Source organism: Micromys minutus (genome assembly GCF_963924665.1).
Source record: "Micromys minutus genome assembly, chromosome: 22".
NCBI lineage: Eukaryota > Metazoa > Chordata > Mammalia > Rodentia > Muridae > Micromys > Micromys minutus.
In genome coordinates, this window is record NC_137957.1 from 35587608 (window position 1) to 35600019 (window position 12412).

At 37.0% G+C, this 12412-nt stretch overlaps 1 protein-coding gene across 1 annotated transcript in view; it reads right to left on the reverse strand.

The window, feature by feature from the left end:
* Positions 1-799: 799 nt before the first annotated feature.
* EEA1 (early endosome antigen 1) overlaps positions 800-12412 on the reverse strand; it is a 116097-nt gene continuing 104484 nt past the window's right edge. Inside the window, exons 23-29 of the mRNA XM_080935041.1 lie at positions 11138-11323; positions 10271-10402; positions 9037-9222; positions 8170-8408; positions 7587-7707; positions 4895-4993; positions 800-4391 (exon numbers count right to left, since the gene is read on the reverse strand). Of these exons, the coding sequence (XP_080791167.1) occupies positions 4269-4391; positions 4895-4993; positions 7587-7707; positions 8170-8408; positions 9037-9222; positions 10271-10402; positions 11138-11323 (1086 nt within the window). The 3' untranslated portion in view covers positions 800-4268. The remainder of the gene's footprint in view (positions 4392-4894; positions 4994-7586; positions 7708-8169; positions 8409-9036; positions 9223-10270; positions 10403-11137; positions 11324-12412) is intronic.

Genomic DNA, 12412 nt, shown 5'->3' on the forward strand with positions numbered 1-12412 from the left:
AAGCTGTATTACAGATCAATTACGATAAAAACTGCATGGTATTAGTACAGAGAAAGGCAGGTAGATCAGTGGGATAGAACTGAAGATCCAGAAATAAACCCACATACTTATGGTCACTTGATCTTTGACAAAGGAGCTAAAACCATCCAGAGGAAAAAAAGGCAGCATTTGCACTCTAGCTTGAACAATTAAACAAGGAAGAGAACTAAACAAGGGAAGGAAAGACAAAGAACAGACATATAATGAGATCCCACCAATGACATCTGAATAGAACTAAAAGTAATCATGCCCAACAAAAAGGCTAAATAGATTTTTGCAAGGTAGGATTTATGAAGAAAATCCAGGCTATGTAGATTGGTTTTATGAAGGAAGTTTGACGTTCACTTTTCAGGGAGTTTTAATAATAAACTTTCTGGATTCCTTTAACCAATAAACCACACATTTATATGCATTAAGAGCCAGTCTTCTCTGTGAATACCGCTAAGAGGAATGTTAGCACAGAAATTAAGAGAAAAATACAAATAGCTCTAGGACAGGTCACCTAGAAATATGAATTCTATACAGCATGAAAAATAACATCTACTATGTGATATATCACATGCTTAAGAATGTGAATATTGCATTCCTCAGAGTTTAATGAACATTTGAGTTAAATAGAGAAATAAACCATTCATTCTGGAACAGTAGGATATAGGAAAAAGGTAACAAAAACATTTGCATACTGGGTCTTCACAAAAATATCTTTAAATGATCAAGTGGATATTCAATGTATATACAAAATGAAAGGATGGATTGATTATATTTTTAATATTACTTTTTAGGTTTGTTCATTTTCTACAAACTTAGTCTTGAGGATGAAGAGGGACATCTCAACCAAAATGGCATTAATGAAGTCCCTTGGGATCAGGAGCTTAATTACTATCTTAAAATATATAACATTAAAACATAATCGCTATTGTATCCAAGGGGAAAGTCTTAACATGTGGTGAATCTTAAACTAATAGCGTGTCTTCCTTTAAAGCAAGCAGAACAATCAGTCATCAGATAACATCTACTAGAAAGAGATGGTCTTTAATATCATCTTTGACATATTAAAGACAGAAGTGGCAATTCAATAAGGATCCTTCCATTGTTCTTTATACAGATTTAAATGCTGTGTTAAAATTTATCAGTTATATTTATTTCTAATTGGTAACTTTCTAATCACTGGAATTAGAAATTCCAATATTTACTGAGCTAAACTTTCACAAAATAAGGCACAACTACATGATCACAAGTAGTAAACACAATATAAATAATGAACCCAAAAACTAAAGGAGAAAATACTCATGCAAAAGTATGTACAGAGGCTATGGATGTATGATCCAATTCAGAGAAGCATAAAATGTCAGACTGGCTGGACCATGTTACAGTAAGTTCAATACTTCTTACAGAGAGAACACAGTGGGCTTTTAAATTCTATATTATACAACTTTACATAAATTGTTTATACACAGTATTCACATGTGCAACAGTAACAATTTGATCATTGAAATTCAGGCAAAGGGCAATTAAGACAGGGAAAATGTGGCACATTATAATTATAGAAGATCATTCATCAAGCCTGTGACTAGAAATTCTAAATTGATGGCACATTTAATTCTTATAGATCAAGTTACCCATGGTTTTTATAGCCAAAGTGCATTAAAAAAACTGCTATAGTTAAACAGGTCACAAATATCAAAATATACGGCTTTCATTTGCCTTCCACTTAGAGGCTAAACATCTTATGCAAATGCAAGAGTAAAAAAGTAGCCATAAAGACCTCAAAACTATATAAAATAATCATGAGGACCTTTTAAGAGGAATGGGAACATAAATTTGGCAGTTGCTATTTAATATTAGGATAAGGAAACTATTAAACTAGCTAATTCCACTTTAAGAGGTAGTTGAACAAAATGTTTATTTGTACACTGCACTGAGGTTTTTGTGTTTGTTTCCTTCTTCTCTTTCTTCAGAATGAGTAAGTCCTATATCAGCAGCTTTTCCTGCTATTACACATATTCTGCACATACAGTTTATTGTATACAAACCCAGCACAACCTGATTTTAAGTTTCCTTTCTGTGCTGGGGTTTGCAGTTTGCCAATACCTGACACCAATTTTGCACGATAACCAAGAACTGGGACTCTCTGTATGTGGCAGCTCCAATTCACTGACAATACAATACCACCAGAAAACATCTAAATGTACAGCCAGAAAGAACTCACAAGACTTTTTAACTAGATGAGAAAAAAACATAAGATTTGTTTCTAGTCCATACTGAATTTGTAATAGTTGAGAGGAACCAATGGTTTGTTGGGCTTCTGTGTGTCATCAGTATAGTAGTATGTGGTACAGACGTTGCTTGGGACCTATGACATAAGATTAGTTGGGAGGAACAAGAAAACTACCATGAACAGATACAATTTTCTTTGTTGCCACCCCTAATTTTTTGTGAAGTAGAGAGTGCACAAAAAGATAGTCTTCAATTAATGGATGAAATGAATAAATATTCTAATCCAGAATTTTCACTAAGTTGTGCTGTGAATATCTTCATTTTTCTAACATACTTCAAAGTATTTATATGCAAAAACCAAAAATTCAGAATTAGGACTACCTGAAAGGGTTCAGAGTTATGTAAAATGTATGAACAGCTCAGTCTATGCTGCCCAACTATTATTGTAAATATAAGAGCCACTGTATAAGCTCAAGGATATATATATATATATATCTCCAGGTCCTGGGATATAATCAGTAGGGTTTAACTTTGCTTAATAACTAAACATTACATGTCAACCCCTGTTGTTTGTATATGTTATAAATATGTCATAAACATGAAGATCCCAGCATACTCCTGACAGCAGTTTGTATTATAAATTCTTTCTTGCAAATGACATATTAGCCCTTATCTTTCTCCGCTATTGTTATTAAATGACTGCTATGATTCAATGTGTAATTTTATATTTCTTCTTCAGAAAGATAATTTAAACACTAGTATGCAGTAAGTTCAGACTTCCAATGCTTTTCCAATAACAAGTTTATCACCTGCCAGACAAGTGACCTTTAAGGGGTCTACCAACTGTATTTTGTTTTCATCCTAACTTAGGAGCTCCCAGATGTATAGAGGGTGGGGCTATACGAACTCTGCTCCGTAGCTGCTGCATCATCTTATACCACTATTTTCCACAGTTAAGAGATCCCCTGTTAATATGGACCCCTCATCAGACATAAAGCCAGCTTTCTAAATGTCAATGTATTCTTTCCTATTAGGTTAGAGCATGTATAAAGAAGAATTTTACTATTTCCTTGCCATTTGATTTTGTCTTCACAGATATGACAGTAACTGTAGCAGTTCCTAGCTTTGAAAGACTAAAGTGTAAGCACAAATACAGTGAGGCTGAGCTACACTTAGGAAGATTCTAAAGCAAACAAACTCCCTAAAGATGCTGCGAGGAGAGAGTGAGGCTGTGCTGTGAGACCATTTCAGAAAACTTTCCACCAGCAAAACCCAAGCCCAGGCCACCACATGGCTCTACAACCCACCCTCCAGCTCAGGGGGGACTTTCATACAATATTTTAGGGGACTGTGTCTGAAATAAGATAGAGAAATGGAAAGTAAGTCTAGTTTCACAAATACAATCTCAGAAGTACCATAAATTTTATATAGGAGTTCATCAAATGTACTTGAGAATTTAATCAATATTTCCCAAACAAAAACCACACTCAAATTTATAGTTAACATATCATTTAGCAAAAACTGAATTTTACAACACTCAAGTGATATGTGTTAACAACATAATTGAGCTACAGACCTATACAGGAGAAAACAGTAAGTGTTACATTCCTGTGCATGACTCCACCAAGAGAATAGAATCACTGTGTTATTGTGTAACAAAACCGCAACAAGTAATACAAACCATCTAGACATTCAGTATGTATAATCTAAGAGAAAGAAGCTAAGGAACTGTATTCATCATTTGTGAATAATTAAATTATATTTAAAAAAATACATCACTATTTTCTGTCCAAAGGTTATTTACATTTCATTGGCTAATTCTGACCTTGGCATGAAAGCTGCTTTAGGGGTTTAATGGAAAAAAGTAATTAAAGATGAACCCAAGTCTCAGAAAAATAGAAGAGTTTTACTTGATACTGGTAACATTCCAAAATATACGAATTTCGGTCTGGCCTAGTATGCAGCCAGAGTCCAAATCAATTTATTAAATCTAATGTTAGTGTGATAACCCGTTATCCTTGCAAATCATTGAAGCATGTATCACAGACACGAACAGGCTTCTTTGAAGAAGGAGTTAAGGCGTTTTTGGCTGAACACTCAGCACAGAAGATGTTTCCACACTGTCGGCAGTGGTGCTGGCAAGACAAAAATGAAACAGTTTCAGGGACAGACACTATAACAAGAGGGTTACACACCTACATGAGTGTTGCAGAGCAGTGTGTGAAATTACCCCATGGAATGTAGCCCATACACTGATCAAACACTGTGCTAACATTTTAGATAGCTTTGCTTCTATCCTAGAATTCACAAAAGAACTCTAGGAAGCCCTTCTTCTAAAACATTAAAGCACTCCTTATCAAGCAACAAACTCTTCCTAGTCACCAAAAGCCCAGAAACGCTGTCTTTACTTGTTATTTAAACTATAGTAATAGACTATTTATAGTACACTTCTTTAGATCACTCTGCTTTTGCATCTTTTAAAACACCTCATGTATAATTAAAACACACAAGCTGACTATCTACTAACTACTTCAGAAGTGACTGAATTTAAAACTACAATTCAAACACATAAGAACCAGAAGCTGGCCCTTCTGGACTGATGTTAAGGAGCCCGCAGCGCAGCTCTGGGGTTGCTCACCCGCCGCACGGTGACTGAGAAGCACTTCCCACAGGCCATGCAGTTCTGCACTTCGTTGTCTTCTGCCCACTTCCTGTTTAACGCCTGCGTGTGTTTGATCTGTTTTAAAAAGGTTTGATACATTAGAATATATAACATTTTACAGAATGACAAACTGGTTATTTGTTGCAGGTATTTACAAAATTTTGACTTTATGCTATATGAAACTATTTTTTTAAAGATTTATTTATTTTATTTATATGTGTCCACTGCCACTGTCTTCAGACACACCAGAAGAGGCATCAGATCTCATTACAGTTGGTTGTGAGCCACCATGTGATTTCTGGGATTTGAACTCAGGATCTCTGGAAGAGCAGCCAGTGCTCTTAACCACTGATCCATCTCTCCAGCCCATGAAACAAAATTTTACGGTCAGAAATACTATTCTATTTATCAGAATAGGTACATTCATAAATCTGAATGACAAAACAAAATAAAATAAAGTTTTATTTTTCGGAGGCAATGACAATTACAAAATTCTGACAATTCTGAAACTGTGGCAGTTTTACATTTGTTGTATCACAACAGCAAATTTTTCCTCATGATCACTTCCCTTTCTGTTTTTTTTTTTGATGGCTCCCCTACAACCCCCGACCCCACCCCCACCTGAGATGAGACAGGTCTTGTTTGGTAGTCCAGGCTGACTTCCAGTTGAGGTGGTCTGCCTGACTCTTCCTTTGCAGTGGTAAATCTGCACTGCCTGTCTGGCTTGAGATCATTCCTTTAAATACCCGCCACCTTACTGATTTATTCCTTTGTGTTCCTGTATTTTAAATTTTCTTTCTCTGTGACAGTCTGAGAATTGAAGAATTCTAGAAATACTGAATTGCTATATAAATTTAAAAACAAAACAAAACAAAAAAACAAACAAACCAAAACAAACAAACAAACAAACAAAAAAAAAAAACCCCAAAAAACCCACCAGGGCTTCTGGTCTACAGGCCTTGAGCTAGCAAAGAGCAGGTTTTTTGTTTTTCTTTTTGTTTTTATATTTTCTATCAAGAGCTGAGTTGTCTGGAGGTCTCTGGAGAGTGAACAAAGCTCTTTTAGAATTTTTCTATCAGAATTTCTTACCTTGGTTGGGAATCCCAAGAATTACTTAGAGAACAAATACAGCTCTTTTAAGAATTTTTTTTCTAGTAGCTTTCCATAGGGAACTGATTAAAAAGCTAACACAGCTCTTTTAGAATGTCTTCTGGCAGATGCTGGTGAGGATGTGGAGAAAGAGGAAGACTTCTCCACTGCTAGTGGGGTTGTAAACTGGTACAACCACTCTGGAAATCAGTCTGGCGGTTCCTCAAAAAATTGGACATAGTCCTACCTGAAGAACCAGCTATTCCACTTCTGGGCATATACCCCAGAGATGCTCCAACATACAATAAGGGCACATGTACCACAATGTTCATAGCAGCCCTATTTATAATAGCCAGAAGCTGGAAAGAACCCAGATGTCCTTCAGTGGATGAATGGATACAAAAATTGTGGTATATTTACACAGTGGAGTACTACTTAGCTATCAGAAACAATGACTTTATGAAATTCCTAAGAAAATGGATGCATCTAGAGAATATCATCCTGAGTGAGATAACCCAGTCACAAAAGAACAGACATAATATGCAGTCACTGATAATTGGATACTAACCCCAGAAAGCTCTGAACACCCCAGAAACAACTCACAGGGGTCATATGAAGCTCAAGAAAAACAAAGGCCAAAAAAAAAAAAAACAGAAAGTCTCAGTCCTTCTTTGGAAAAAAAAAAAAGTATAGTACCCTCCTAGAGTATGGTACACCTGGACCTTAAATCACTAATAATCCAAGAGCTAAGAATATAGCCTTTTGGCAATTTTTGGTACTCAAAGATCATTATGCTTAATCTATACTCACCAAGAAAACTGTTCCATGTTACGTTCTGTCCTACATGTACTTTATGCTTGTGGTAACTAGTGGAATTTCAATGCATGCTATCAAACCTCTAAAAGAATTAAGTACTGACAATAAATATTCATATAATGTTATGCCAAAATGCCGCTAAAAATCTGTATATGTATCCCTCTTTTTTAGAAATAAAGTTGTAAGAGAGAGAGAGAAAAAAAAAAGAAAACCCAAGAATTATTTCTAGAATTTTTTAAATAGAATTTCTGATTTGGTTGGAAATTTTTTTATAACAGCTTTTCTGACTCTAATCAAAAAAAAAAAAAAAAAAAAAAAAAAAACAAGAACTATCCAGAGAACTTTTAGAATTTTTACTAGCAGAGAGCTATCTCAAGCTGAGAGAGTTCTCTCAAGCAGACTACAGAGCCAAGAGCTATCCACAGAGAACTGTCTAGGAAGCCATCTTGAGCAGAACAAAGGCTGTGAGCTTAGACCCCCGACTTGGCTTCGCATCTTTGTTTTGCTGCCCCCAGATACCCCTTCGCTCAGGACCCTTGACCAGGCAGAGGCTGGTCTTCGGCAGACAGTATTTATCTGAAAACAGGCTTTCTCTGTGTTATACAGTACTGGAGAAGGAAACCAGGTCCTGGTATATGACAGGGAACTTCTCTACCATGGAGTCACATCCTCAACCCTGAAGGCTTTCCCTAAAGGCAAAAGTCTATTGTCACTGAGAAAGAAACTGGAGGAAGAGAAGTGTCCGCATGACCAGGCGCCTTACCTGGAGGGACTGGTTTTCTCTGCCCAGCTCCTGCACAGCGGCCGTCGTGTTGTCCAGCTTCCTTTGCAGCTCTAGAACTCTGCTCTGAAGCTTTTCTATCTCACCTTCTCCTTTAAGACACCTTACAGAATAGATAGCAAAGACAAAGTTAATATTTAAGAAATCATTAAGGACCTTTCTAGAATAAAAGTAATACATTGGAATACTTTGGTAATTTTAAATATAATACATTAAATTCAGCTATTTAATCTCTTTTAAGGTCTGATTTCCTTAATGACTGCTTACATACCTGCAGGGGTTACACACTTTCATCAACTTTTGGTTTAATGTGAAAAGGTAGACAATATTTCTATTATTTATAATAGATAAAAACTACTTATTTATTTATTTATTTATTGGCTTTTTTTCCAGGCAGGGATTCTCAGTGTAGCCTTAGCTGTCCTGGAACTCACTCTGTTAACTAGGGTGGTCTCTAACTCAGAGATCCTTCTGCCTCTGCCTCCGGAGGGCTGGAATTAAAGACGTGCCTGCACCAGCACCACCACCACGCCCTGCAGTAGTAATTTCATCAGACATCAATCACCTCTCTAGAAGTGCTCTTCTTTCGTCTTGATTATTCTGAACAGTTGCTTCTAAGACAGCAATTTCACCCCGTAAGTCATCCGTCTGCTTCTCAAGCTCACTAACTCTCCGTTGACTAGACTGCCACTCCTTCTTCACGGTACCCAAGTTTTCATTTAGTGTTGTGACTTGCATGGTAAGCTTAGCCTCATTTTCTTCATGTTTCTTCATTCCTGCTTCCTTTTCTTTTATTTCAGAATGCTGAGAAAAAATAGAGAAGGGGAAGCCATTATGTAAGTAGTACAAAATAGTATTTATGTTCATTGAAATTAAAATGCGAAACATATAAATCATATTGAAAAGGAGGCAGGAGAACGTTTTTTCTCACACACTAAAGTCTTAATTCTGCAAACCAAATGTGTGTGTAATTTAAATAGGCTTGCTCAAAAGCCATGATGCAGAAATGAGGGTCTGCAAGGTTCTCAGCAAACAGAGATAAAGTGATACAACTTGAGATTCTCCCGTGTGCCAGGAAGATGCACATGGTACGAGGAAGAAGATGTAGTGTTGACAAAGTGAGGCTCTCCTGCTTCAATGCACTGCCCTTCCTTTTTACAACCACCAGAGCTGCAATGCAAACCTCCAGGTTGACTAGAACATTCTGCAAAGCTATCTGGTGAGATTGTAATCAGTTCAATAAAGGAAAGGCAGGTGCTTCCTCTGTAATGCAGGGAAGGAAAAGCAGGCTTCGGTCACTGTAATTCCAACCCAAAGTTTCTGCTGCCAGTTTTTATGCATTTTACTCAGTCTATAGGAAGATAAATCGTACTGGAGTGATTCGAAGTTCTACTTTAAAGCACATGTCCTGGTATTCAGTTAATTCACTAACCAGCTTCGCTTCCTTCTCAGAGAACTCTTCCTTCCGCTTCTCCTCTTCCTTCTTCACCTGCTCTCGCATCAGCTGCTGACTCTCCTTCTCCTGCTCAAGAGCTGCCTTCAGTGAGTCCACTTTGCCTTGAAGTTCTAATTTCTGTTGAATCAAAAGTTGTTTGGCATCCTTGAGATTTGTTACTTCCTGTTGAAAAAAGCCAGAAAGAAATCATCCCTAAGTCCAGGCTAATTTTCTGTAAACTGACACAAAAGAAGAAGAAAACTCAATGGAGGAAATGCTACCAACAGCCTGTGGGAAACCTGAGAGGTGTCCTCTTGATTGACAGGGGTTTGCCCTGCTGATTGTGGTACCACCCCTGGTCTTATGACCCTGTAAGAAAGCAGGCTGAGCAAGTCATTACACAGCCTTCGCCATGCTTTCTGCTTCACTTCTGGCTGCCACAAACCCTGCCTCAAGTTCCTGCCTTGACTTTTCCCTGTGACAGAATGTGACCTGAGAATTACAAAGTGAAATAAACCCTTTCCTCTCCAGGTTGCTTTTGGTCATGGTGTTTTATCACAGCATGTGAGAGACAGAAAGCACACTAAGGCAACTTTTAATCAATACGTCAAATGACAGCTGAAATTGATAAAACTTTTTACACCACCAGATATAAAGGAGTTTTTGGGTGCAATATTTCAAACCACTTATTTAACATGCAAGGTATTTACTTCCTATAATTTCACTTAGGTGATACTCTATATGACCATGTTTTAATTACATTACCCCAAACCCATCTCTACACCTTTTTTCCAGTTGCTCACTTAAGATGTGTTTCCTGGGTAATCATTTAGTCATCAGACATAGTATTACATTCCGAGTATAGACTGAGTCACACAGACTGGAAGAACAGAAGAGCCTAAACCATAAGATTAAACCTAAAGTCTTACATGTTTGTAAATTATCATTATCACAGAACTCTCTAAATCAGTGTTCCCACTTCATTGTTTCCATCCAAACTTACCCGGAAGCTGCTTTGCTTTATTCAGTAATCAGAGAATAAAAGTAGGTTGCAATATGGATATGGATACCAGGCAATAACGAGATCCCTGGCCATAGTATTTGTCAAAAACAGTAGAATAATTTGTCTAGCACATAGTGGGTTCTTTCTGAATCTCTCTTATTTAATACACAGACACATAAAGAACTAAAATTACAACAGATAAAAGGGAAAAGTATTATATTAACCTACCTTTATGCTTTCTTGTTTGTGGGACTTCAGTTCTTCTTTGAGTTTAGTGATTTCTTTTTCTTGTCTACATTTAATTTCCTCCATCTCTGCCAACTTAGACTTTTCAGTTAGTAGTTCTTGTTCCTTCACTGACTGTAGAGAAATTATAAATAAATATAAACCATCCACTTTCTTGAAAGTTAGTGTGCTAAAATGTTGGTGTTTATGACCCTGCTCACACCTCTCCATGAGGTTAAGTAGAGCAGATTATACATCTTCCCTTCCTATTTACCCTGATAATGTCAACACTGAGATTAAATATTCTCAGTAAATACTATAATGTGAACAGTGCCTAGGAGAGTGAGGCTACTATGAAATATAGCAACTATTCATTTTTACAACTTCTATTACTATTACTGCTTCTATATAAGATTCTCTATTTTGAGTCAACTTTTCAATTTATAGTTTATACATAAATAACTAACTATATAAAATTTTAAAAATCAAGTCATTTACTAGGAATAGAGTAGACACTAAAACAAGATGTGTCTAAGCTGAAGTCCTTGCAGTTAAACACAGTTAAATACTGGATGTCAGAAATGTCTCAATTTGAGTCATAAATCATGAATGCCACCCCAGCTTTAAGACAATTTTTATAATTAAAGGGACTTCCAGTTTGGAATATAACATGCTTATAAAACACAAAAAGCAGTAATAAAACTGGATAGACAACACAGGAAGTAGTAGTACTGAAACCCAGGACCTCCCAGGACTGCACACAGTCTCACACAGTCTCAGGTCTTTGGGGAGTCACTGGGTCGTTAGGGGGTTGACCTAGCTGGCCTTCAAGTCTAGAGTCTGAGTGAGGTAAGGTAGAGAAGGAGGCACCTTTTCTCTCTGAGCCTCCTCAAGTGCTTTACTCCGCTCTTTTATCAGCTCTTCTTTCTTTGCTGTGTCCTGCTCCAGAGTAGCTTTGGCAGCCTGCAGTGCTTGAATTGATTTATTTTGGTTTCCAATTTGATTTCTGTTTGAAATCAAGTCTTCTTGGGCCAGAGTGAGCTTCTCTTCTACACACTTAGAAAAAATTATATCCTCAAATTATTATGGTTAGCAAATTTCAACAAGTGTAACAGTTAATAAAAGCACAATAGCATATAGTAAATAATCACATCAGTGATGAGACATGCTCTGGATATCTTTGTTAGAACATCTGTACATGAACAGTGAAGTGGGTAGTTATACAAACCTACATGGTAGCTTACTCCATACCTGGGCTATCTGGCATAGCCTAATGCCTTCAGGCTACAAATTTATACAGTAAACCAAAGCAGTAAATACCTTAGGCAGGTTCAACACTGGGATGAATATTTATGTAGAAATAATAGAAAAAGATACTAGGCAATAGGACTTTTTCAGCACAATTAAGATCTTAAGGAACTAAAGCTGCTGGGCCTGGTGGCATACATCTTTAATCCCAGCACTCTTGAGCCAGAGACATGTGGCTCTCTTGTAAGTTGGCTGTCAGCCTGGTCTAGATAGTACATTCCAAGTCAGCCAAAACTGCTTAGTGAGACCTTTTATCCAAAGACAGTTGACCAGGAGGGGGAAAGGGATGAGGTAGGGAGAAAAACGCTGAAGGTTTCCTAGAAATAATCTAAAACCATTTACTGAGTATTTATCTACTTATAACAGGAAGGAATCTCAGGTAAGTAACAACTCTATCAAATATATCTAGAGAGCACATATATAGTTGGGAAAAGATCAGTGGAGAAATGAAAGAAAACAATTTAGAAGAAATACAGTTGAATACTACATCTGCACACACACACATTTTCTATGCTCAAGGCCCCCATGACATGGTAAACAACTTGACAGACAAGCCTGAGTTTTGTTATAGGGGGTATTTTACAGTTGTCAATCCCATCCATTACATTCAGCCTTCTATGTAACTATAGTCTGACCAGCTAGAGGCCCATCCTCTGAGCAGCCTGTCTCTGAGGTACAAGTGATGTAGTTAATATCATAGTTACTAATGGCTCTAAGTCCCTCCTGTGGTGGTGAACATTGTCATGTTAATACACTTTGAATTACTATGGAAGCCAACCTTTGAGTGTATTGTGAAGGAATTTCTAGACTAGGTTAATTCAGGTAGAGAGGCCCACC